Raw genomic sequence first — 27743 nt, forward strand, 5'->3', positions numbered from 1 at the left:
TCAATCATTATCTAGAACAGAACTTTTATAGCAATGAAAGAAAATTGAGCTACTTGCCTAATCTATTATCATACTGAACCTTGTGGGTTCACTACAAAACCTTCCAATGTTACTGGACTCCTCAAACAACAAATAATGCTGTCCATCATTTGTCCTTTTTTGTGGCCAAATAATGTGACCTAATCCACTGAAAGAGTCCAAGCACCTATTTGAAAACTTATTGTGGTCGGTAAGCCACTCCCACCCAGTCACATGACCTTTAAGCCACCTGGTCACATCATTGTCAAGCCACTCCCACCTAGTCACATGGCTGGCAAGCCACTCCTACCCAGTCACATGACCATCAAGCCAAACCTACAGCGTGACAGTAAAAAAATTACCAGCTCATCACTGATTTGAAGTTACAATGGCGTTGAAAGAAAAGTGACAACTCTTTGTAGCAGCAGCATTTCAGGGGTCATGGGACCAAAGGCCTGGCAAAGTCACGCATATTTATGATGGTCACAAGGGTGGGCAGCAGGCAGGCGAAAATGAACATGCGTGCACAGCTACAGTTGATTGGTGGCTGTCACTTCCTAGGTAACCGGTCTCGTCTCTTCTCTCCGTTTTTTCCCTGCTGCTGTGTCTGAGCTCCTTGCTTTTTCCCCCTTTCCTCCTTCCTGGCCTCGGACGAGCTTCCCTCTCTCCTGCCCGGCTCCCCTCCAGCCTCTCGCGGCCACCTCCCGCCTGATGTGCAAGCAGAAGGCATGGGTGGAAGCAACGCTGGCAGCAATTATTTTGATTTTTTTCCTTAGTTCCCCTTCTGGGCTCTGGGTATGTTTCACAGTAAAGGAGGTTGAATGTGTATAATTTTAGAAGGGCTGTGTATGTGTACATACACATACAGTTTACATAGTAAACATTGCATATTTTTGTGTGCCTGCGTGCAATATGTATGTACACAGATGGCATATAGACATAGAATGAAAGAGTATATTTTGGATGTTCACTAATGACCTATAAAGCCCTACATGGCACCGGACCAGAATACCTCCGGGACCACCTTCTGCTGCACGAATCCCATCGACAAATTAGGTCCCACAGAGTTGGCCTTCTCCGGGTCCAGTCAATTAAACAATGTCGTTTGGTGGGACCCAGGGGAAGAGCCTTCTCTGTGGCGGCCCCGACCCTTTGGAACCAACTCCCCCCAGATATCAGAGTTGCCCCCACCCTCCTTGCCTTTCGTAAGCTCCTTAAAACCCACCTCTGTCGTCAGGCATCGGGGAATTAAGACTTTCCCTTCCCCCTAGGCTTATAAAATTTATGCATGGTATGTCTGTATGTATGATTGGTTTCTTAAATTGGGTTTTTTTTAAATTAACTTAAATATTAGATTTGTTTACATTGTATTATTATTGTTGTTAGCTGCCCAGAGTCTACAGAGAGGGGCGGCATACAAATCTGATTAATAAATAAATAAATAAATAAATAAATAAATATAAGCCAAGGACTAACTCTATAAGCCAATCGTCCAATATAATAACAACTGTGCCCTTCCGCAAACTCGTAACTTTTTTATTTTATTTTTAAAAAGTCCAACAGCTTTAGAATAGATCCAAATGTATTAACTTCTCAAAAAAAATACCCAAAGGTACAGATTTAAAGTATATTCTCCTTAAGTACAAACTAACTTTCTTTGAGATGCATTGCATCAATTTTTTTGCATCCGTCTTGATGCAAAAAGGTTTGTTTGGTTGTTTCCACTGCATCCTGGCACAAACCAAACACAGGATGGTTCTCAGCGTACAGCCTCTTCCGGTATTCCCCTAACCTGGTGCCCCCGCGATGGGCTGGGATTCTACAGTGGTCCTAAACGGATGGGAGGAATATGGAGGTTTCTCCAACCCACCTGGTGGACGCCAGGTTAAAGGAAAGCCGCTCCTTTTTAACAGACTCTCAACAGAATTTTTAAGCACAGAATTTTTTTTAAAAATGTCCCAAAACTTTTTCCACTAATGATCTCGAACAGAGTTTCTCAGCCTGAGCAACTTTTAAGACCTGTGGACTTCAACTCCCATAATCCTCCAGCCGGCGTAATTTACTTTCTTTATAAATCTTTATAAATCCCTTCCTCTGCAATCTCTCCACTTTTAAGGGGCAAGAGAAAAAGGAAATATAGCTGGCTGGAAAATTCTGAGCTGGAAATCCGCATATCTTAAAGTTGCCAAGGTCGACAAACATTGATATAGAAGGTTTTTTAAAAATATATATATAAATAAATCAAAAACAAAAGAACATTAATTGTCATTGGCCATAACCATTTAAAAAAAATAACAAATGTTCTAAGAATTACCCAAATTTTCTTTTGCTTTGAAAAGCACAATAAAATGAAAATTTCAGTGTTACTTCTGACACTCGGCCAACTAATCAACTTTTATGGCAGGTGGCAGGTTTTACGACAAAGATACTCACACCTCCTTTTTGCAAGCCTAAGGACTGGATTCGGGCTAGCATCGGCGGGAGGCTTTGGTGGGGACCCCCAATCACCTGGATGGCAATTATTTCACCCTCCCCACCCCAAATTGCTTCCCATTTGGGGTGGAAAAAGAAAACTGGATCGTGGAGAAGAAAACAGCCCAGTGAAGTTTTCCGAAGAGCAGGAACTGTTTTTCCCTGGAAAGGTCTGCCTATGGCCAAAACTCAAAACTATATCAAACCAGGAGGAGTAGGCGTAATAATGGATGTTATCTTTGGGGTGGAGCACCAACACCGACTGGCATCTTCAAAAACAACCACGAGAACAACGAAAAGTAAATAGGATTTCCCCCTTTCTTGCAGGGGGCAAATTGGACCTTCCCAAAACCCAGGAAAAATGTCTCTTAAGTAAATAACCAAAAGCCTGCTGCGTTTCTTTGTTATATCAGAATAAGAGAAGGTTGGGTTGTGGTCTAACTATTATTTCAAGCAGGGGGGTGGGGGGTGTTGGTCCAACCTTGGCCACTTTTTTTAAGAGTTGTGGCCTTCAACTCGCACGGGGAATCCTGGGAATTGAAGTCCACCACCCTTTAAAGCGGTCAAGGTTGGACAATCCCGGAATAGTAAATGAAGGGGGGGAAAGGGTTCATCTCCTTCGGGATCTTCATACACAAGTCCCAACATCTGGCACGACTTCTGGACGAGGGTCCCCCTCCGAACTCCTTCAAAAGGCAGGAAGGGTCTCTCCTAAGCCACCGTCACAAAGCGGCTGCCTTTGTTCTGAGCTAGAGCTGTCCTTTGTTCCTTCAGGATCCCGAAGCGTTCGTTCAGGGTCATGTTGGTCTGTGAAACAGAAAAGGGAGAAGTTATTACGATGATATTTCGAAGCATGGGTGACGTTACCTAGTCTGGTAGTGAAACGTCTACGAGAAAACCCACCATCAACCTCAGACAGTACTAAGGACTCCATAGTAGTATTATTACGAGGGTTAACCAGAAAGTAAGGTTACAAGAGGAATCAGAATTTTATGTGATTTGGAATAAGGTGTATATATGGATAAATAGGAAGAAGAATTAAAAGTAAAATTTATGTGAGAATTGTAGAAGTATTGCAATGATTTAATTTTTTTGTTTTATCTTGTTTATATATGAAGGGTTTTTTTTAGTATAAGGTTAAACAAAATTTATTCTTTTCATTTAATTTAATATGTTGATCTAAGATATTAATAATATATTCTTTTTTCTGTATGAAAATTTCACTTCTATGACAAGAGGGGGAATTGCAACCCCAATTTCATGTTAAATGTTTGTTTGTATGCAGTGTTCCCTCTAATTTTTTTGGGGGGTGGGCGGAGAAGTATAGTGTCTGAGCGGCAGTCCCTTCGGGACTGGGCGGCACAGAAATAATAAATAAATAAACAAACAAACAAACAAATAAAAAACCCACTCTGTTTTGCCTCAGAGAGTTTCAAAATAAAATACTGTACTGTGTGTCTATAACAGTGAGCTCATAATAGGGCAACTCTATCAATATCAAAATGCCACTTAAATAGTTGAGCTAGTTTCAAACTAGATTTTGATTTTCTTTCTCTCTTCCTTACTCCCATTCTTTTTCTTTCTCTTTTCCTTCCTCTCTTTTTTCTATCTGTTTCTCTCTCTTCCTCTCTTCCTCTCTCTCTCCTTCCCTCTCACTCTTTCCCTCTCGGCTTCTGGGCAGGTTTGGAAAACTCTGAGTTGATGATGATTTTTAAGTGAGCCATGGCTCACTGCTCAGCTTAGAGGGAACTATGTTTGTATGTATGTCAATTTTTATGAAAAATCAATAAAGTTTACTAAAAAAAAAAGAAAGAAAGAGAGGTTACAAGGTGCGTAGCTCTCGTGGGGAATGTTTGCGGGGGAAGTTGATATTACTAACGTGTAGTGGGAAGCCAGCGGAAGAGAAGAAGCAGAGCCAGGGGTCAGTATATCATGGACTGGCATTGTGGGGAAAGGTTAGAGATGAGCATCCTCATTCCGTTTCCCTCTAAGGGTGAAGTGTGTGCTGTAATGCGCTACCTGAATTCTAAAGGCAAGAACGCTGCTGTGATGGGTAACTCAAGATTTGTGCGTGATGGGCGCCCAAGATTTTTCTCGCCGATTGCTGAATTTTGAATTGTTGACGTTTGCTCTCTGGAGTAGGGGGATAAGCCTAACTTTCATCTTGTGTCACTCTACAGTTGAGCAAAGCCTCGCCTTCAATCTCGAAACGGTCAAGAAATTCTCGGGCGGCCCTGACTCTGTCAATTTTGTGCGCTTCAGTCAGCATCTTGGGTTACCCATCGCAGCAGCGTTCATGCTGCTGAATTTAAACATGCCTGGGATAAACATATATCCATTGTAAGATAAAATACAGGAAATAGTGTAAGGGCAGACTAGATGGACCATGAGGTCTTTTTCTGCCGTCTTCTTCTTCTATGGTTCTATGCCCTTCGCATTCAGCTAGCGCATGACAGAGCGCACTTCGCCCTTGGAGGGAAACGGAATGAGGCCGCTCATCTCTAACCTTCCCCACAAGGCCAGTTGATGATCTACTGACCCCTGGCTCTGCTCGTTCTCTTCCGCTGACTTCCTGCTACACCAGTGTTTCCCAGCCTTGGCAACTTGAAGATATCTGGACTTCTTTCCAGCCTAACGATGTTCCAGCTAACAATATTCCCAGCTCTTACTGGCTTGCAAGCTCCTTCATTGTTACTCTCTGCAAAGAATGTTTTCCAAACCCTGTCTATGATTTTTTTTTTCATTCTCTATTTTGTCCAGATGTTTCTTTCCAGCCCTAACCTGGTGCTATTAATGTTCCCAGCTCTTACTGGCTTGCAAGCTCTTTCATTTTTACTCTCTGCAAAGAATGTTTTCCAAGCCCTAAGTCTTTGTAGGGTTTTTTTTCCATTGCTCTACTTGCTGTTTCTTCCCAGGTGCTAATGATATTCCCAGCTCTTACTGGCTTGCAAGATCTTTCATTGCTACTATTCTCAGAATAAAGTTTTTTTTTAAAGCCCTTAACCAGCGGATAAAATAAGGTGCTGAAGATGACCAGACTAGGGACACTAGTCAGATGAATACCTGGTAAGCAGATTCCCCAGCTCACATTAGAGAACCATCTTTCAGCTGTGGCGAGGGGGACGTTTGCCCAGGTTCGCCTGGTGCACCAGTTGCAGCCCTATCTGGACCGGGACTCACTGCTCACAGTCACTCATGCCCTCATCACCTCGAGGTTCGACTACTGTAACGCTCTCTACATGGGGCTACCTTTGATAAGTGTTCGGAAACTTCAGATCGTGCAGAATGCAGCTGCGAGAGCAATCATGGGCTTCCTTAGGTATGCCCATGTTACTCCAACACTCCGCAGTCTGCATTGGTTGCCGATCAATTTCCGGTCACAATTCAAAGTGTTGGTCATGACCTATAAAGCCCTTCATGGGATCGGGCCAGAATATGTCCAAGACAGCCTTCTGCCGCATGAATCCCAGCGACCGATTAGGCCCCACAGAGGTGGCCTTCTCCGGGTCCTGTCGACTAAACAATGTCGTCTGGCGGGACCCGGGGGAAGAGCCTTCTCTGTGGTGGCCCCAACCCTCTGGAACCAGCTCCCCCCGGAGATTAGAACGGCCCCCACCATCCTTATCTTTCGTAAACTTCTTAAAACCCACCTCTGTCGCCAAACATGGGGGAACTGAGACATCTCCCCAGGGCCTATACAGTTTATGTATGGTATATTTGAGCATATGTTTTCTTTTAACGAGGGTTTTTTTAATGACTTTTTATTATTTTTAATTATTAGATTTGTTATATATTGGGTTATTATTGTTGTGAGCCGCCCCGAGTCTACGGAGAGGGGCGGCATACATATCTAATAAATTGAATTGATGTATAACTATTTGAAGAATTATAAGATAGAGTGAAATAGTTTATAGTATAATAAAGTTAGAAGGGTTATTTTTTCCTGCATTATTAATATTTCATTTTTTCGAATAAGTATACAATATTTTATAGATAAAGAAATTTAATTAACATGATTAATATAAAAAATATAGAGTTAAATTCAATAAAAATGTAATGTACACGTGTGATATTTCTGTATTGATCTGATAACAGGGTTTTATATTTTTGTATTAGTTAGACTTCTACGACGAGCGGAGCAATGGTAGCTCCTTAAATGTTTAATGTTGTTTGTCTTTGTCTTTTTGAAAAATAATAAAAATATTTAAAATAAAATAAAATAAATTGCATTGAATTTTTCCCTATTTTCCTCCCCCCCAAAAAAGGTGCGTCTTATACTCTGAAAAATACGGTATTTCTATTTGACTGTCGTGAATCCCTGTGGTTGCCAGCCGCTCAAATTTAGATCCAGGGACCATAGGGATTCTACGACGCTCGTACTGCGGGAGGAGGATCAGCCGTAACCTTTTCTCGGTGCCGCTGTTAAATTTGAACGGTCACTAAATATAGGACGACATGCGCAGTGCAGATTGCTTGAGCTTATCGGAGTTGAAAAGAACCGTGTGCTCAATTCTGGACCGATGGTCCGATCGGAGCAACCCACCTGCTTCCCGACACTGTTGATGTCGAATTGTAGAGGGACACCTTTCGGTACCTTCTTCTCGTCCGACGGCTCCTTCTTCAGTAGGAAGGGGGGTAAGAGGTTGCTGGTGAGCCTCGGCTTCAAAGAGCTGCAGAGCAAAAACAAAACAAAATCCAAGATTGTGATAGCACACCGGGCGCATCTTCGACAAAAAAAGGTTTGCTTCGCCATGACAAGAAAACAGCTGAGGGATATTCGAACGGGAAATAAAAGTGGGAACTTGGATAGAAACATAGAAGACTGACGGCAGAAAAAGACCTCGTGGTCCATCTAGTCTGCCCTTATACTATTTCCTGTATTTTATCTTATGATAGTTATATCTTTATCCCAGACATGTTTAAATTCAGTGACTGTGGATTTACCAACCACGTCTGCTGGAAGTTTGTTCCAAGGATCTACCACTCTTTCAGTCAAATAATATTTTCTCACGTTGCTTTTGATCTTTCCCCCAACTAACCTCAGATTGTGTCCCCTTGTTCTTGTGTTCACTTTCCTATTAAAAACACGTCATTTAAAAACAATAGTAATGTAATTGAAATTATTCAGTCAGGGAAGGATTTAGAGGAAGGAGGAAAGGAGAGAAAGGAGTGAGAATAGAAGGGGAGGTAGAGAAGGAGGAAGGAAGGAAAGAGGAGGAAGGAGAGAGTGTAGGAGAGGCAGAGAAGGAAGAAAGTGGTAGTAGGAAAGGAGAGAGGTGGAAAGGCCACCTGAGATAGAAAGAGGGGAGCAGAGAGAGGGAAGATTGAGATGGATTGAATAATAAAATAATAAAATAAAAATTGGAATGCAACTTAGTTTTTCACAATATGCCAAAAAACCTCCAGAAAGTCCAGTTCCACTTGGGTGGAAATAATAATAATAATAATAATAATAATAATAATTGGGAAGCACCCGACTGGTAATGAAATAAGAAATCCAGCATAGTGATCTTGTTTGCTGTGTTGTATTGACATAATAATAATAATAATAATAATAATAATAATAATAATATTATTATTATTATTATTATTATTATTATTATTTATTAGATTTGTATGCCGCCCATCTCCAAGGACTCGGAGCGGCTCACAGCAACAATAAAATACAATAGAATACAAATCCAATATAAACTATATTATAAAACCCATATTGTTAAAAACTAGCAATTCTAAAAACCCCATTTGGGACATTAAATCTTATCCAATCCATCACTGGGGACTTTAAAGAAGAGATTGGACCACCAATTTGTCCGAAATGGTATCGTCACACATCAGGAAGCTACGGTATGAGTTCGATCCCAGGTAGAGGCAGGTATTTCTAGGCGGAGTGAGAAAATATACTGCTGAAAAAAGCAAAGGGAAGACTCAAAGAACACATCCTGGATCTGAATGAATGAAATATTTTCATGGAATCCTTTGTTCTGTACAAAGTTGAATGTGCACAACAGCAGGTGAAATTGACTGTCAATCAATGTTGCTTCCTAAGTGGACAATTTGATTTCACAGACGTTTGATTTACTTGGAGTTCTATTGTGTTCTATTATTTTTTTGAGCAACGCACCTGCAGTGACCTCCGCATTGGCGACAGGGAAGGGCATCCGGGCAGGAAACGCTCGGCTCCATTCAGTTGCCCCGACAACACAGAGATTACGGGGTCATTAAACGACCCCAAAACAAGTAGTGGAACAGAATCTTGTGCATAGTAAGCCTTGGCAATAAATCAGCTTAACTGGAAACGTAATGCGTGGCCCTCATTCGTGATAGTTTTACTCACACGGGAGAGAGAACAGCACCAGGGTTGTCAATGGAAATGGTCAAGATCCCTCCATTTCGGGTGGACGTTTGCCATCTGCTCGGAAAACACAGCTCGTTAGTTCCGAATTAATTTTACAGGAAATTCATGACATAGCAATAGCATTTAGACTTATATACCGCTTCCTGGTGCTTTTCCAGGCTTCTCTAAGCGGTTTATAGAATCAGCATATTGCCCTCAACAATCTGGGTCCTCATTTGACCCACCTGGGAAGGATGAATCAAGAATTGAACTCCTGGCAGTGGGCGGAAAGAAGGAAGGAGAAATGGAGGGAGGGAGGGAGGAAGGAGGGAGGGAAGGAAGGAGAAAGGGAGGGAGGAGAAATGGAGGGAGGGAGGGAGGAGAAATGGAGGGAGGGAGGGAGGGAGGAAGGAAGGAGAAATGGAGGGAGGGAGGAAGGAGAAAGGGAGGGAGGGAGGGAGGGAGGAAGCAATAGTTCTTAGACTTATATATTGCTACACAGTGCCTTCCATCCCTCTCTAAGTGGTTTAAAGAGTCAGCCTCTTGCCCCCAACAATCTGGGTCCTCATTTGACCCACCTGGGAAGGATGAATCAAGAATTGAACTCCTGGCAGTGGGCGGAAAGAAGGAAGGAGAAATGGAGGGAGGGAGGGAGGAAGGAGGGAGGGAAGGAAGGAGAAAGGGAGGGAGGAGAAATGGAGGGAGGGAGGGAGGAGAAATGGAGGGAGGGAGGGAGGGAGGAAGGAAGGAGAAATGGAGGGAGGGAGGAAGGAGAAAGGGAGGGAGGGAGGGAGGGGAGGAAGCAATAGTTCTTAGACTTATATATTGCTACACAGTGCCTTCCATCCCTCTCTAAGTGGTTTTAAAGAGTCAGCCTCTTGCCCCCAACAATCTGGGTCCTCATTTGACCCACCTGGGAAGGATGAATCAAGAATTGAACTCCTGGCAGTGGGCGGAAAGAAGGAAGGAGAAATGGAGGGAGGGAGGGAGGAAGGAGGGAGGGAGGGAAGGAAGGAGAAAGGGAGGGAGGGAGGAGAAATGGAGGGAGGGAGGAAGGAGAAATGGAGGGAGGGAGGGAGGGAGGAGGGAGGGAGGAAGGAGGGAGAAATGGAGGGAGGGAGGAAGGAGAAAGGGAGGGAGGGAGGAAGCAATAGTTCTTAGACTTATATATTGCTACACAGTGCCTTCCATCCCTCTCTAAGTGGTGTAAAGAGTCAGCCTCTTGCCCCCAACAATCTGGGTCCTCATTTGACCCACCTCGGAAGGACGGGAGGCTGAGTCAACCTAGAGCCGGAGGTGAGATTTGAACTGCTGAACTACAGCTAGCAGTTAGCTGAAGGAGCCTTCTGAGGTGGGTAAATGAGGGTACCAAAGGAGAGGCAGAGTCAAGAGAGGAACCAGCCTGGCATGCTTACATTCCCACCAAGAGCCTAAATAATAATAATAATAATAATAATAATAATAATAATAATAACAACAACAACAACAACAACAACAACAACAATAACAACAACAACAACAACAATAATATGGATCATTGACATCGCAATCCCAGGAGACAGCAGAATTGAGGAGAAGCAGCTAGAGAAATTAATGAAATACGAAGATCTAAAAATTGAGCTGCAACGACTCTGGCATAAGCCCGTGAAAGTGGTCCCAGTGGTCCTTGGCACGCTGGGCGCAGGGCCAAAGGATCTCAGTGGACATTTGAAAACCATCGGAATTGACAAAATCTCCATCTGTCAATTGCAAAAGGCCGCTTGACTGGGATCGGCAAACATAATTCGCCGCTACATCACGCAGTCCTAGGTGCTTGGGAAGCGCCCGACTGGGGATGAAATACAAAATCCAGCATAGTGATCTCGTTTGCTGTGTTATACTGACATAATAATAATAATAATAATATTTATTATTAGATTTGTATGCCGTCCCTCTCCGTAGACTCCTCTGTTAATTCTGCTAACTGTTATCTAGTGCCATTATAATGTTGATTACATCATTAAAGCAATAAATCAGCTGAGCTGGAACTTAAAAAACAGTTAATCCTCGACTTGCGGCTGTTCAAAGTTTACAACAGCACTGAAAAATGTGAGTTTTGATGGGTCAATTTCTTTGGAATACTTACGGCTGAGTCTGTTTGGCTCCCTGGTTTCTGTGGTCACCTTCCGGATGGACTTGTGCTTGTACCTGGGGGATAGGAAAAGAAAAGAGAAAGGAAAGAGAAAAGGAAAGAAAAAAAGGGGAAGAGAAGAGGAAAAGAAGAGGGGGGAAGGAAAAAGAAAGGAAAAGAGAAGAGAAGAAAAGAGGAAAAGGAAAAGGAAGGGCGAAAGGGAAAGAAAGGAAAGGAAAAGAACAGAAAAGAAAGGAAAACAAAGGAAAAGGAAAGAGAGGAAAGGAAAGGAAAAGAAAGGAAACGAACAGAAAGGAAATGAAAGGAAAAAAAGGAAAGAAAGGAAAACAAAAGAAAAGGAAAGAAAGGAAAACAAAAGAAAAGGAAAGAAAGGAAAAGGAAAGAAAAACAAAAGAAAAGGAAAGAAAGGAAAGAAGGGAAAGGAAAGGCAAAGAAAGGAAAAGGAAAGAAAGGAAAGGAAAATGAAAGGAAAGAAAGGAAAGAAAAAGGAAAGAAAGGAAAGGAAAAGGAAAGAAAGGAAAAGAAAAGGAAAGAAAGGAAAAGGAAAGAAAGGAAAGGAAAAGGAAAGGAAAGAAAAGAAAAGGAAAGAAAGGAAAGAAAGGAAAAGGAAAGGAAAGAAAGGAAAGAAAAAGGAAAGAAAGGAAAGGAAAAGGAAAGGAAAGAAAGGAGAAGGAAAGAAAGGAAAGGAAAAGGAAAGGAAAGAAAGGAAAAGGAAAGAAAGGACAGGAAAGGGAAAGAAAGGAAAGGGAAGGGAAAGAAAGGAAAACAAAAGAAAAGGAAAGAAAGGAAAGGAAAAGGAAAGGAAAGAAAGGAAAGGAAAAGGAAAGAAAGGAAGGAAAGGAAAAGGAAAGGAAAGAAAGGAAAGGAAAAGGAAAGAAAGGAAAGGGAAAGAAAGGAAAGGAAAAGGAAAGGAAAGAAAAAGGAAAGAAAGGAAAGGGAAAGAAAGGAAAGGAAAGAAAGGAAAGGAAAAGGAAGGAAAGGAAAAGGAAAGAAAGGAAAAGGAAAGGAAAGAAACGAAAGGGAAAGAAAGGAAAGGGAAGGGAAAGAAAGGAAAACAAAAGAAAAGGAAAGAAAGGAAAGGAAAAGGAAAGAAAGGAAAACAAAAGAAAAGGAAAGAAAGGAAAGGAAAGGAAAGGAAAGAAAGGAAAGGAAAAGGAAAGAAAGGAAAGGAAAAGGAAAGGAAAGAAAGGAAAGGAAAGAAAGGAAAGGAAAAGAAAGGAAAGGGAAAGAAAGGAAAGGAAAAGGAAAGAAAGGAAAAGAAAGAAAGGAAAGGAAAAGGAAAGAAAGAAAAAGGAAAGAAAGGAAAACAAAAGAAAAGGAAAGAAAGGAAAGGAAAAGGAAAGAAAGGAAAACAAAAGAAAAGGAAAGAAAGGAAAGGAAAAGGAAAGAAAGGAAAGGAAAAGGAAAGGAAAGAAAGGAAAAGGAAAGGAAAGAAAGGAAAGGAAAAGGAAAGAAAGGAAAGGGAAAGAAAGGAAAGGAAAAGGAAAGAAAGGAAAAGAAAGAAAGGAAAGGAAAAGGAAAGAAAGAAAAAGGAAAGAAAGGAAAACAAAAGAAAAGGAAAGAAAGGAAAGGAAAGGAAAAGGAAAGAAAGGAAAAGGAAAGGAAAAGAAAGAAAGGAAAGGAAAAGAAAAGGAAAGAAAGGAAAGGAAAAGGAAAGAAAGGAAAGGAAAAGAAAAGAAAAGGAAAGAAAGGAAAGGAAAAGGAAAGAAAGGAAAAGGAAAGGAAAAGGAAAGAAAGGAAAGGAAAAGGAAAGAAAGGAAAGGAAAGGGAAAGAAAGGAAAGGAAAAGAAAAAAAAAGGAAAGGAAAGAAAGAAAAGAAAGGAAAAGGAAAGAAAAAGGAAAGAAAGGAAAGGAAAAGGAAAGGAAAAGGAAAGGAAAAGGAAAGAAAGGAAAACAAAAGGAAAGGAAGGAAAGGAAAAGGAAAGAAAGGAAAGGAAAAGAAAAGAAAAGGAAAGAAAGGAAAGGAAAAGGAAAGGAAAAGAAAGAAAGGAAAGGAAAAGAAAGGGAAAGAAAGGAAAGGAAAAGGAAAGAAAGGAAAGGAAAAGAAAAGGAAAGAAAGGAAAGGAAAAGGAAAGAAAGGAAAGGAAAAGGAAAGAAAGGAAAGGAAAGGAAAAGGAAAGAAAGAAAAAGGAAAGGAAAGAAAGAAAGGAAAGGAAAGGAAAAGAAAAGAAAGGAAAGGGAAAGAAAGGAAAGGAAAAGGAAAGAAAGGAAAGGAAAAGAAAAGGAAAGAAAGGAAAGGAAAAGGAAAGAAAGGAAAAGGAAAGGAAAAGAAAGAATGGAAAGGAGAAGGAAAGGAAAGAAAGGAAAGAAAGGAAAACAAAAAAAGGAAAGAAAGGAAAACAAAAGAAAAGGAAAGAAAGGAAAAGCAAAAGAAAAATGTAGATATCTATGGATAGCAACCTATCAAGCTGAAGCACACAAGCAAAAACAAAGCCTTGGGATTTCTCCTTCTACTTCCCAGAGTTACAAAAAATCCTCCTAATGGCTCCATCCTTGTTTCTCAATCTCGGCAACTTTTAAGCTATGCAGACTGCAACTCCCAGAATCCCCCCAGCTGGAATTCTGGAAGTTGCAATCCATATTTCTTAAAACTGGTTAAGGTTGACAAACATACCAACCAGACGTTGATGGAAATTTTTTTGTGAAAGCTTCCAAAGCTTATTTTTCATATTTCTTGCACCTAGAAGTTAAAGTGCCACTTCCAGTTTGTTGGCTGCAGGAGGGGCAAGGTGGAGTAACAAAAACGTAGAATTCTTTATATAGAATAGAAAGAGTTGGAAGGGATCCTGGAGGTCTTCTAGTCCAACACTCTGTGCGGGCAGGAGACCACTAGGTACCATCTGTCCCAAGGATGCCCCACACCCAAATAGGAATCTTCACCTTTATAATTCAATCAAGGGAAGCCACAGGTACAATCCTTGGGGCTTAGTGGTTTAACGACCCAACTAGGTAACACCATCCTTGCTAAAATTGGTTTTTTGTTTTTTTTTAATAATACAGTGGTACCTCTACCTAACAACGCCTCCACTTAAGAACTTTTCTAGATAAGAACTGGATGTCCAAGATTTTTTTGCCTTTTCTACTTAAGAACCCTCCCCTTCTTCCTACTCCTCCTCCTCCCACCCAAATTCCGAGCTTTTATTTCTTTCCTAATGGGTTTGCACACATTATTTGCTTTTACATTGATTCCTATGGGGCCTCTCTAGGAATCTCCTGGGAGGAAACAGGACCGGAAAAGGCAGGGAGAAGCCTCCATGGGGCCTCTCTAGTAATCTCCTGGGAGGAAACAGGGCCTCCACCCTCCCTGTGGTTTCCCCAATCGCACACATTATTTGCTTTTACATTGATTCCTATGGGAAAAATTGCTTGTACATACAAACCTTTCTACTTAAGAACCTGGTCACCGAACGAATTAAGTTCTTAAATAGATGAACCACTGTATTGGGATTTTACAGACTAGTACATTTAGTTTTTTTTAATTAATTGGATTTAGACGATTATATTGAATTGTTCTTCTTTTTTTATGTGTTGTAAGCCACTCCAAGTCCTCCGAATGGGGCGGCAGGTACATCCAATCCATCAATTAATTAAAGTTTTAAAAGAGTGGGGGCTTGGAGGAGGGATTGTTCATGCTATGTTTTCTTGCAAACATCTCATTACCCCACTAGGCAACATCATCAGTGCTGGGAGGGAGTGGGGTTTATAGAGAGGAGAAGGAAGAGGAAGAGGAGCCTGATGTATTCTGAACTTGGTGGTTTTGTTGCAGGCATCTCATTACCCCACTAGGCAACATCAATAGTGCTGTGTGGAAGGAGGATGAGAAGATGGGACACTTGACTGCTTTCTGAGCCTCATTGCTTTTCTTGCAGACGTTTCATTACCCAACTAAGTAACATCACTGATGCCAGAAGGGAGCAGGCTTTGCTCTCTCATCGGCAACCAACAGGGATGAACACCAATTTATCTTTGATTATTAAATGGGGGTGTTTGAGTATGTTCTGCCGGGCTCTCTGGCAGGAGCCTCCCGAAAATTCAAGGGTACAAATTTCAGACACACACACGTTTGAAAATTCAAAACAAAGTTCTTTATCACAAAATTCAAAAGAAACAAAGCACCCTTTTTGTATTGCAAAGAGCACTCGTCCCAAAACAACATGGTAATCTGTACAATCCCCTTAATCAGTTCTTAAGTACTTAGCTAGCAGCTGTGAAGAAACATCACAGCCCTCCTTCTTCCACGAAGTGAAACACACACACTTTGCTCTGCTTTGGTTTCAAAGTTGTGAAAAATCAAACAAAGTCTGGAAACAGCAAGGCACAGTCCTGAAGAAACAATGATCAGATAATCTTCCACAAACGGACAAACCAGCCTGCTACTATTTATATCAACAGCTCTAATTCCTGGAGCCCCCCCCCCCCCCAAACACAGGTGGCCTCTCTTATCTCCTGTAATATGTCCTCAATTGGTCTCTTCTACACATAACTCTGCTCCTGCGTGGGTCCAAGACTTCCGCATCTGAATCGACTGAAGATAATGGAGATTGGCTTCCTGGGCTGCGTGCCAAGCCCCCCCTCTTCCAAGTCTCCCCCACCTTCGTCCGAGGAAACTGCACTACCTGACTCTGTCGGCAATAAAACAGGCCTAGGACATGTTGACATTTCCCCTGCATCCACCTCCACATTCCTTGGGGCAGGAGCTGGGCCAGAGCCAACCACAACAGAGTAAAGGGTAAAATGTATAATTATGAACTCTGCATGACGTACACAATATCGGAAGATACATGTTGGAATTTTTATTTGTGAAAGTAGAGAAAAATAAAAAAATATTTTTGACTCGGATTCTGATTTAATTTGAATGCTGCCTGGAACCTTGACACCTTATTTATAAGCAGAGAGCAAACCCGTCTCCTTTCTAGCCCTGATGGTGTTACCTAGTGCGGTAATAAAACGTCTGAAAGCTACACTAGCCTTGGAAATGCGCCCAACCCTCTGGGTGACCAATGATGTTCAGATCTGCAGAACAGCGGTTAAATCTTTCCTTCAAGATTGACAGGTCCTTCCAACAGAGTCATGCAGATGTGCAAATTACCTTCAGGCCTCGCTGAAAGAGGAAAGTCGCTTGGCGTGCATCTTTCTGCTGGTATAATTTATTCCCGATCCTGGTGGAAAGGGACTGTATGCTCGGCCTGCAAACACAGCAAAATAACCGTTAACTGCCTATCCTTGTTATATCATTTATTGCAGGGTTAGGGAAAAACCACGGCCCCTTTAAGGCTTGTGGACTTCAATTCCCAGAGTGCTACTAGTTGGCTCAGGAATTCTGGGAGTTGAAGTCCACAAACCCTTAAAGAAGTCAGTTCCCCCTCACTCTGATTTGTGGCCATGACACGGGTATTGCTTGATTTACAAACATCTGTTTAACGACCAGAGTTACTGTCAGCGGCCCTGTCACATGATTGTCAAGCCACTCCCACCTGGCCACATGACCATCAAGCCACACACACACGATAAGCCACGCCCACAGTGTGGTAGTAAAGATTTTTGCAGCACTTCACTGCTGGTTAAGTCTCATTTTCAGAAAAACATGCCACCTGTATAAGGAATCCCTTTTCCTTATACAGTGGTCCCTCTACTTACGCACTTAATTCATTCCGTGACCAGGTTCTTAAGTAGAAAAGTTTGTAAGAAGAAGCAATTTTCCCCATAGGAATCAACGTAAAAGCAAATAAGGCATGTGATTGGGGAAACCACAGGGAGAGTGGAGGCCCTGTTTCCTCCCAGGAGATTCCTAGAGAGGCCCCACAGAGCCTTCTCCCCGCCTTTTCCGGCCCTGTTTCCTCCCAGGAGATTCCTAGAGAGGACCCACAGAGGCTTCTTCCTGCCTTTTCCGGTTACAGTTTCGGAGGCTCAGGTTTGTAAGTGGAAAATGGTTCTTGAGAAGAGGCGAAACAATCTTGAACACCCGGCTCTTATCTAGAAAAGTTCGTAACTAGAGGCGTTCTCAGAAGGTAGAGGTACCACTGTATCTGGAGGCTTCCCCCAAGGCCCAAGCTTCTCCAGAAGAACCGGGCAGCTTACCTTCGGTTTAACAAGGTGGGTCTTCGGAACCAGGCCCCTTGCTTCCTCTGAAATTCGGGCATCTTCTTTTTCAAAACGGAGTAATTCCTTTGCAGGTTCTTCAGCGAGATAGACAAAGAGTCAGGTGCGTGCATACCCAGGGAAACAAATGCAACACTGAAGGGAACCCCCCTCAATCCCTGGCCCAAAAGGTGCTTCATTGGGAGGTGTTGTGAGTGCTCCTCATCCAACTTTGGTAGTGGTAGATTTTGAGGAGGATGAGCCAGGCCCATCTGGCACCCTGGGCCAGGGGTAGGCAAAGCGAGCTCTCCTATGACGTGTGGACTTCCACTCCCAGAATTCGTGAGCTAGCTTGATTGGCTCAGGAATTCTAGGAGTTGAAGTCCACAAGTCATAGAAGAGCCAACTTTTCCCTTGGCCAGTGAGGTTGCCAGTTGATGCAGAAAGAGAGCAGGAGGGAGAAATAGACCTGGATGAACCTGAAGGACCATCAGAGGTGGCAGATATGCCAATGACAGTAGAGTCTGCCTTAGAGGAGGAGGAAGATCTGGAGCCTTTGTTAGATGCCCACTTTAGAAGACTAAGAAAAAGACAAGAATACTTGTATGGAAAAAGGAAGTAGTCTATAGTTTGTAACTCTAGGGAATTGTTGATTACTCCCTATGTTGTGGTTAGCTCTGGCCCAGCTCCTGCCCCAAGGACTGTGGATGTGGGGGAGACATCCACATGCTGCAGGCCTGTTTTGCCCCCGGTGAAATCTGCTGATGAAGGCTCCTCTGACCAAGAAGACATGAGTGACAGGGAGGAGAGTGAGGCAGACAGCTCAGAAGGAGATCAATTATCTGTCTCCTCCTTGGATTCGGAACAAGAGTTAATGATACAGCCACACATGTGGAGAGCGATGCATAGGCAGCAACAACTGAGAGATTATTATCAAAGAAAATGAGGCCACCTGTGGTTGGGTGGGGCTGTGGTCATTAGTGAGGCTGCTATAAAGAGCAGCCTGTGGGTTTGGCCATTGTGGAGGATTATCTGATCGTGGTGTTTCGTGACTGCTTTACTGACTTTGACCTTTTGTGTGCTGATTTTTCCCCGCTTTGAAACTAAACCAGAGCAAAGTGTGTTTCACTTTGTGAAAGAAGAAGGACTGTGAATTACCTCACAGCTGCAAGCTAAGTATCACAGAACTGATAAGGGACTTGTACAAATTACCAGTTTGTTTGGAGATGAGGGCTCTTTGCTATACCAAAAGAGGGCTTGGTTTAAGTGAATTTTCATTATAAAGAACATTGTTTTGAATTTTCAAACATGTGTGTGTCTGAAATTTGTACCTGTGAATTTTTGGGAGGAGTCTACCAGAGAACCCAACAGAACACCCTATAGGTATTTAAGGGTGGTGTATGGGTAATTTGGAGTGGAGTTGCAAAATTTTGCAATGGAATCGGATGATGTATGAGCTTTTAGCCAGGTTACGCTAGCCAACTGTTATTTCCCTAGTAAAATCCTTGGAGTAAAAGTACCCTGTCTGCGGAGATGCTGGGAAGCTGCAACTGTAAGTCTGTGAAACTGGAGACTCCTTATCTCATGAAGGAATTCGCAATGAGATTTGATCTTTGGCAGCAGCCTGGCCGCGAGACTGTTATCTTTTAATTACCCTCACTGAGAAGCTACCAAGACAAATTCGTATACAGAACTTTTGCCTTCTATAAATGACACTTTCTATATAAAAGGATTGATTTGAACTATCAACGCATGGATTTGTTTTCAAGCTACGTAGGCCCAGGATAGAAAAGGAGGCAACTGGACTTTCTTATTGTTGTTTATTTTCTTCCTTTTGAAGACATTTCGCTCCTCATCCCTGAAGCTTCAGTGAAATTTTCCAAAGATGCCCTAATTAATTCATGAGCCACGAGCCAAACTTCAGGAGAAATAGTGTCATTCATTAGGAGCGACATTTCAGCAATGCTCCAATGCAGTCAGAACTGAGCTCACATAGGTTATGTGCCTTCGTGACCCTGTTTCCACCCCACCTCCTCCTCCTGCTTCTCCAGACTGAACCCACGTGGTACCTTTTCACTGAGAGGTGATCTGTTGAAGGGGCTGATGCCTTTGTGAACCCCCAGGGCTTTCCTGGCCGCCAAGCCCGTCTTAAGGCCGTAGGCACGCCTCTTCCCTGGCACCTGCTTTCGATGCCCTAAGTGGTTCTTGCCAAAACCTGCGATGGAAGGAAGGAGGGAGAGAGGGAGGGAGGAAGGAAAGGGTAAAGGAAGAAGGAAAGGAAAGGAAGGATCAAGGAAGGAAAAAAGAAGAAAAAGAAAGAAGGAAAGGAAAGGGAGGGAGAAAAAGGCAGAAAAAGGAAACAAGGCAGGAAGGAAGGGGAAAGGAAGGAAGAGGAGAGAGAGAAGGAGGAAAGAAAGGAAAAAGCAAGGAAGGAAGAAAAAAAGAAAAAGAAGGAAGGAAAGGAAAGGGAGGAAAAGACAGAAAAAGGAAGGAAGGAAGGGTGGGGAAGGAATGGAGGGGAGGGAGAAACAGAAGAAAGGGAGAAAGGAAGGAAGGAAAAAAGAAGGAATGTAAGAGGTGGCAAAGAAAGAAAGAAAGAAAGAAAGAGGAGAGAGGGAAGGAGGAAGGAAAGGAAAAAGCAAAGAATGAAGGAAAAAAGAAAAAAGGAAGGAAAGGTAAGGGGGAGGGAGGAAAAGACAGAAAAAGGAAGGCAGGAAGGGGAAAAAAGGAAAGGAGGGGAGGGAGAAACAGAAGAAGGGGAGAAAGGAAGGAAGGAAGGAAAAAAGAAGGGGAAAAAAGGAAGGAAAGGAGGAAGACAGAAAAAGAAAGGAAGTCTCATTATCCGCCCAAAATTGCGGGAGAGGGATGGTTTCCATGAAAACAAACCACGATTGTGAGTCTCAACTAACCTGGATAGTCTTGAATGCCCCACTTCATCCTCCTCATCCGGAACTGTCGGGGGCCGTTTGGCGCAAGGCTCCTCCTCACCTTGGGCGGATTTTGCTTCCTCTCTTCCCTCTTGTTCAACTTGATGATGTCGTCTGCAGAAGAGAAATCAGCGCGGCCTTGAAGACGTCAGCTCTTACGGCTTGAAAGCTCTTCCATTGTTGCTCTCTGCTCAGAATGTTTTCCAGGCCCTAAGACTTTGCAGGTTCTTTTCATTGCTCTACTTGTTCAGAATTTTTCTTTCCAGCCCTAACCAGGTTCTAACCATGTTCCCAGCTCTTACTGGCTTGCAAGCTCTTCCATTGTTACTCTCTCCAAATAAGGTTTTTTTAAAGCCCTAACCAGGGGATAAAATAATGGGCTAAAGCTGACCAGACTAAGGACGCTGGCCAGATGAATACGTGGTAAGCAGATTCTTTTTCCTACTTTCCTCCCCAAAAACTAAGGTGCGTCTTATACTCTGAAAAATACGGTGAATCAAATAAACGGGAAAGTTCCTAACTCTAATGAGAACTGCCACTTTTATTTATATTTTATTTATATTTCATATTTCTTAATTGCTCATCTCCCTTTGGTCCTTGTTCTTTACATTCCTCTACGTAGAGGGGCGGCATACAAATCTAATTAATAAATATAGAAATAAATAAATGGGAAAAGTCTTGCCTTCCTTTCCCTTACATCTTTTTAACTGTTTGTCGTTCCTAGAAAGCCACCTGGACATTTCCAAAATAAACATTTTTTTCTACCACCACCAAGGCCCTTGGCCTTTATTTGCGACCCATTTTGCTTCTTTTTACAACTGTTTTTCCTTTGTTGCTTTTCATTCTACAAACTTTCTCTACAGGTGTAAATTACCTGTTAATTTGAGCTAAAATACAGCTGGGGGAATTTTTTATTTAATTTGCTATGAAAAACCCAACCACCAGTACCCACATTCAGGGTAAAAATGCCATGCTTTTAAGCCCTTATTTATTTATTTTATTGATTAGGTTTGTATGCCGCCCCTCTCCGTAGACTCAGGACGGCTAACAACAATAATAGGACAATATAAACAAATCTAATATTTAAGTTTAAGTTAAATTAAAACCCCCTAATTTAAGAAACCAATCATACATACAGACATACCAAGCCGAAATTTTATAGGCCTAGGGGGAAGGGAATATCTCAATTCCCCCATGCCTGACGACAGAGGTGGGTTTTAAGGAGCTTACAAAAGGCAAAGAGGGTGGGGGCAACTCTGATCTCTGAGGGGAGTTGATTCCAGAGGGTCGGGGCCACCACAGGGAAGGCTCTTCCCCTGGGTCCTGCCAGACAGGACCCGGAGAAGGCCAAATCTGTGGGACCTAACTGGTCGCTGGGATTCGTGCGGTATCTATCACAGCCTAATATTCATTATGAATAGAGACACACATCTATCACTATTGTTGTACACACTGAGAGCTGATGCATCAGAGAGAAATTCCTTGTGTGTCTAATCACACTTGGCCAATAAAGAATTCTAATTCTAAATTTGTGCAATGTAGGATATCCCCATATAAAAAAACAAGGCTCAAATATCGAAATTAGGCTAGACTAATTTTGATATTTGAACCTTGTTTATTTATATGGGGATATCCTACATTGTTTTCAGCGAGGCACAGACAACCTACCAACCATGGCTAAACCAACATCTTTCAGCAGCGACAATGCCACTCAAAACAGACTTTGGTAAAATTTTCTTCCGCCAAATAGCAGCCGGGTTCTTTCCGTCCCAAGGCATGGCTTAGAAAACCTAAACCTAAGGGCAGGGAGCAGCAAGCAAACTCTGGCTGCTCTCCCAAAACTAAGGTAATTATTATTATTTTATTCACAAAAAACAATAATACACAGCAATTGTATTACAGATTGTGATTTTGCCAATGTTTATTGTTTTCAAATACTGGCCGAGGTCCTTTGGCACAGCACGCAGGGTGCTGATTACCACTGGGACCACCTTTCCTGGTTTATGCCAGAGTCGATGCATTTCGATTTTAAGATCCTGATATCGGCTAACTTCTTCTTGTTTTTCATCAATTTGGCTATCATGTTTAGTTTAGTTTATTTAGATTTGTATGCTGCTCCTCTCCGAAGACTCGGGCGGCTAACAACAATAAAAAACAATGTAACAAATCTAATATTAAAAAGTAATCTAAAAACCCCCAATTTAAGAGACCAATCATACCAACAAACATACCATGTATAAATTCTATAAGCCTAGGGGGAAAGGAGAAAAAAAAAATTTCAGTTCCCCCATGCCTGACGACAGAGATGGTTTTTAAGGAGCTTGCGAAAGGCAAGGAGGGTGGGGGCAACTCTGATATCTGGGGGGAGCTGGTTCCAGGGGGTCGGGGCCGCCACAGAGAAGGCTCTTACCCTGGGTCCCGCCAAATGACATTGTTTAGTTGACGGGACCCGGAGAAGGCCAACTCTGTGGGACCTAACCGCTCGCTGGGATTCGTGCGGCAGAAGGCGGTCCCGGAGGCATGGCAATATCAATGATCCACACTTCTTTCTCTTCCACAATTGTGAGGTGTGGTGTATTATTATTATTATTAATAATAATATTTTAGCAAATGGCATCTCTACAGAAGCCATGCAATCCCTGATATGCAAACACTAACAAAACACATTATACACAAAAAACACAAACATCAGACTCTATGGCAGAGGTCTTCAAACTTGGCAACTTTAAGACTTGTGGACTTCAACTCCCAGAATTCTGTAGCTCCATAGCTGGCTGGAGAATTCTGGGAGTTGAAGTCCACTAGTCTTAAAGTTGCCAGGTTTTGGAGACCCCTGCTCTATGGCACCATATTAAGGCAGCCTTATCATGGTTTTACCTCAAATATTTTATCTCAACTCTCCTTGTGGTGTGACCAGAACAATCTAGAAGTGAACACACTCAAAACCGTAGAAATGGTGGTAGACTTTCAGAGAAACCCTTCCACCCTTCCACCTCTCACAATACTGGACAACACAGTATCAACAGTAGAGACCTTCAAATTTCTAGGTTCTATCATATCTCAAGACCTAAAATGGTCACCTAACATCAAAAACATCATCAAAAAAGCACAACAAAGAATGTTCTTTCTGCGCCAGCTCAGGAAGCTCAAACTGCCCAGGGAGCTGCTGATCCAGTTCGACAGAGGAATCACTGAGTCTGTCATCTGCACCTCTATAACTGTCTGGTTGGGTTCTGCAACCCAACAAGACCGACACGGACTTCAGAGGAGAATCAGAACTGCAGAAAAAACAATGGCTGCCAACCTGCCTTCCATTGAGGACCTGTAGACTGCACGAGTCAAAAAGAGGGTGGGGAAAATATTGACTGACCCCTCACATCCTGGACACAAACTGTTTCAAGTCCTACCCTCAAAATAACGCTATAGAGCACTGCACACCAAAACAACTAGACACAAGGACAGTTTTTTCCCGAACGCCATCACTCTACTAAACAAATAATTCCCTCAACACTGTCAGACTTTCTACTAACTCTGCACTTCTATTCTACTTTTTTTTCTCATCATTCCTATCACCCATTTCCACCAATGTTGACTGTATGACTGTAACTTGTTGCTTATATCCTAAGATTTTTATTAACATTGCTTCTTCATTGCTTATTTGACCCCTATGACAATCATTAAGTGTCGCACCACATGATTCTTGACAAATGTATATTTTATTTTATGTACGCTGAGAGCATCTGCACCAAGACAAATTCCTTGTGTGTCCAATCACACTTGGCCAATAAAAAAAATCTATCTATCTATCTATCTATCTATCTATCTATCTATCTATCTATCTATCTATCATATACTGTACAAACATTTGTGTGTGTGTGTGTTTTACACCATGTTCTGCCGGCTTATCACACAAGCCTTTAATTAAAGGTAAAAGTAGCCAAAACAGACACACACACACACACAGGAAAGAAAGAAAGAAAGAAAAATAGAAGCAAAACTCCCTTTTTAAATTCAAAGGGATTTCTTATAAAAACTAAACACACTTGAATGCAGTGAGATAACAAAGACAATAAAACTCCAGTCAATTAACCAGTAACTGTGAAATTTGTCACAGGCACTATTCTTCAGACGTTGTAAAACCCACTATTTATTTATTTGTTTGTTTATTGGATTTGTATGCTGCCCCTCTCCGCAGACTCGGGGCGGTTAACAACAGTGACAAAAAACAGCATGTAACAATCCAATACTATGATTTATGGTCAAAGTCCTGAAATCCAAACAGAGTCCTGAGAACAATCCTGAACAGCAAGTCAAGGTCCACAAGTACCATCAGATAATCTTCCACACTGCCAGGCCGGCACGCTGCCCATTTAAGAGCAGCCCTAATTACTTGAACCCCACCCAACCACAGGTGGACTCTCTTATCGCCTGTAATACTTTTGAAGCTGTTCTCTCCTATGCATAACTCTATGCATGCGTGGGTCTATCATTGTTTCCTCATCAGAGTCTATTGAAGATAATGAGGACTGGCTTCTTCCTGGGCTGTCTGCCGGCCCCCCTCTCTCACAGACACTTCCTTCTTCAGATGATAATTCACTGGCCGACTTCGTCGGCAGCAAAACAGGCCTGTGACATTTGGATGTTTATTTATTATTTATTGGATTTGTATGCCGCCCCTCTCCGTAGACTCGGGGCGGCTAACAACAGTGGTAAAAACAACATGCGACAATCCAATACTAAAACAGCTAAAAACCCTTATTTTAAAAAGCAATCAAACATACAAACATACCATACATAAATTGTAAAGGCCTAGGGCAGGGGTCAGGAACCTTTTTGGCTAAGAGAGCCGTAAACGCCACATATTTTGAAATATAATTCCGCGAGAGCCGTACGTATCTCCCTTTCTCTCTTTCTTTCTCTCTCTCTTTCTCTCCCCCTCTCTTTGTCTCTTTCTATCTCTTTCTCTCCCTCCCTCTATCTTTCTCTTTTTATCTCTCTCTTTCTCTTTCTCTTTCTCTCTCTCTCTTTCTCCCCCTTCTCTCTGAAGTGGGGAGGGCCGGGTTGGCACCAAGGGAGCTCGAGACGGGGTGCAAAAGCAAACTACTCTGCTGGCCCAGGCCCACATCGGAAGGAAGGAAGGAAGGAATGGTAAAAGGGGCGATCAAGAGAGGAATGGGTGAATGAATGGACGGAGGGTGGGAAGGAAGGAAGGAAAGAGGGAAGGGACAGGAACAGAGGAAGGGTGCAAAGAAAGCAAGGAAAGGTGTGAAAGGGGAGAGTAAGAGAAGAAGGAGTGAAAGAAGGGAATGAGGGAGGAAACAAGGGAGGAAGGAGAAGGAAAGCAAGAAATGGAGGGAGGGAAGGAAGGAAAGAAAGAAAGAAAGAAAGAAAGAAAGAAAGAAAGGGGGAAGGGACAGGAACAGAGGAAGGAAGCAAGGAAACTTATGAAAGGGGAGAGTAAGAGAGGAAGGACTGAAGGAAGGGAGGGAGGGAAGAAGGTAGGAAGGAGAAAGAAAAGAAGAAATAGAGGAAGGGAAGGTAAAAGAGAGAAAGAAAAAGAGCAAGAAAGAAAGCAAGAAAGAGAGAAAGAAAGAATGAAAGAGAAATAAAAATAGAGAGGGGGAATGAAAGAAATGGAAGGAGGGAAGGAAGGAGAGAAAGAAAGAGAAAGAAAGAAAGCAAGAGAAAGAAAAAAGAATGAAAGAGCAAGAGAGCAAGAGAGAAAGAGAAAGAGAGAAAGAAAGAAAGAAAGAAAGAAAGAAAGAAAGGCAACTTCAAAGAAAGGCTCACTGAGCATCTCTCACTCTCTCTCTCTTTCTATCCCTCTTTCTTTCTCTCTCTTCCTTTCTATCTCTCCTCTTCCTTTCTCTCTCCTCTCTCTCCCCCTCTCTTTCTACCCTCCTTTCTCTTCCTTCCTTCTCTCCCTCCCTCCCTCCTTCCTTCCTCTCCATTTCTCTTTCCCTCCCTCTCTTTCCCTTTTCTTTCTTTTGGTCCACTTCTCTCTCTCTCCGCTTCTCCACTTGCCTCCCCCTCGCGCCTCGCCCTTCCCACCCGGCCACCCGCGCGCGCTTACCAGCAGCAGGAATTCAAGTAAGCCCAAAAGAAGCCATTGGCTCCGGGCGGCGTTCATGGCCCCCCCGAACCCCCAGCCCAGCTGGAGCTCCCTCTCACCGCCGCCATCTCCCTGCGACTGCCTGCGGCCGCTGCAGCCCCCCCCTCCCACCGGGCCACAAAGGACATTTGCCGCCGACGCCAGTGAAGCTTCAGCTGGGCGGGGCGCTGCTGGTACTTCCCTCCTGGGGCTCCCGCTCGCAGCTGTCCCCCGGCTTCTGCTCGATGCCGCGGTTTTCGGCGCTGTCCTGCTGTGCCCCAAAGACGGAAGGCGGGAAAAAGGCGAGAAGAATGGAGCTCTCCTTCTTCCTGCCTTCCGTCTTTGGGGCCCAGCAGGACAGCGCCGAAAACCGTGGCATCGAGCAGGAGCCAGGGGACAGCTGCGAGCGGGAGCTCAGTGCTAGGAGCCCTGTCTGCGAGCCAGATACGGCCATCAAAAGAGCCATATCTGGCTCGCGAGCCATAGGTTCCCGACCCCTGGCCTAGGGGGAAAGAATATCTCAGTTCCCCCATGCCTGACAGCAGAGGTGGGTTTTAAGGAGCTTACGAAAGGCAAGAAGGGTGGGGGCTATTCTAATCTCTGGAGGGAGTTGGTTCCAGAGGGCCGGGGCCGCCACAGAGAAGGCTTTTACCCTGGGTCCTGCAAAACGACATTGTTTAGTTGACGGGACCCAGAGAAGGCCCACTCCGTGGGACCTAACTGGTTGCTGGGATTCGTGCGGCAGAAGGCGGTCCCTGAGATAATCTGGTCCGCTGCCATGAAGGTCTTCCCCCACATCCATCTTCACAGTCCTTGCCTTAGGAGCTGGGCCAGAGCCAACCACAACACACCATATATATACAAACCACACACACAGATTATCTTGTATCTTGTGTTTTGTTTCTATTTTTGTAAGCCGCCCTGAGTTTACAGAGAAAGGCAGCATAAAAATCCAAGCAAACAAACAAACAAACAAACAAACAAACAGATATACAAAGTTAATCCCCGGATAGGAGACCACCAGGAAATCCCAGATTGCAGACTCGGCTGACCTCGAGCCAGACAATACCAGGAAGTCGTGCTGGACCCAAAGGAAGACTCCCCCACCCCGAGGGCAGAGACCCCGTCAGCCCTCTTTCAGGTCACGCCCACCTCTGGCCTCAATTTCCTCCCCCCCCCAACCAGCCACTCCATGGTTCTGGCCAAACACCCCTCTCCCCAGCGTCCCCATGGTTCGGCTCGAGCATCCTGCCCCCCCCCCCCCTCTTTCAGCGTCCCCATGGTTCGGTTCACGTACACTCCCACCCATCCCCCGCGCCGGTGTCTCTATGGTTCGGCCCGAGGAACCTCCATGGGTGCTTGGACCGAACCATGTAAACCCCCCTCCGCCTGTGTCTCCATGGTTCGTTCCGAACAGCTGCCGCCCTCCGCCCCGCGTCTCACCCAGAGACATGTCGATCTTTTCCAGCGTTTCTCCGCCGCTGCTGCTGCTGCTGCTGCCGCCGTCTCTCTGCAGCGAGGACGCCCCAGCGCCGAATCCGCTCATGGCCGCCGCTGCTGCTGCTGCTCTCGTCGCTAACCCAAGAGGCGAAGCAAAATCGACAGGCGACGGAGACGGGGGTGGGGATCCTTTTCAACCTTCGGCGCAGGCGTCAAGCCCACCCGGCGCCTGCGCATTCAGATCCAACCGCT

At 43.6% G+C, this 27743-nt stretch overlaps 1 protein-coding gene across 1 annotated transcript; it reads right to left on the bottom strand.

Moving 5' to 3' along the window:
• Window positions 1-1537: 1537 nt before the first annotated feature.
• On the bottom strand, window positions 1538-27736 carry FYTTD1 (forty-two-three domain containing 1). Its single transcript, XM_070753803.1, has 9 exons — window positions 27495-27736; window positions 19943-20074; window positions 19103-19248; window positions 17034-17131; window positions 16045-16141; window positions 10950-11011; window positions 8825-8899; window positions 7034-7160; window positions 1538-3297 (listed from the first exon to the last, which is right to left on the bottom strand). Exons 1-9 carry the CDS (start codon window positions 27595-27597, stop codon window positions 3202-3204), a joined length of 936 nt encoding a protein of 311 aa, XP_070609904.1. The 5' UTR covers window positions 27598-27736; the 3' UTR covers window positions 1538-3201.
• Between the last annotated feature and the right edge of the window lie 7 nt (window positions 27737-27743).

Source organism: Erythrolamprus reginae, chromosome 5 (assembly GCF_031021105.1).
Source record: "Erythrolamprus reginae isolate rEryReg1 chromosome 5, rEryReg1.hap1, whole genome shotgun sequence".
Lineage (NCBI taxonomy): Eukaryota > Metazoa > Chordata > Lepidosauria > Squamata > Dipsadidae > Erythrolamprus > Erythrolamprus reginae.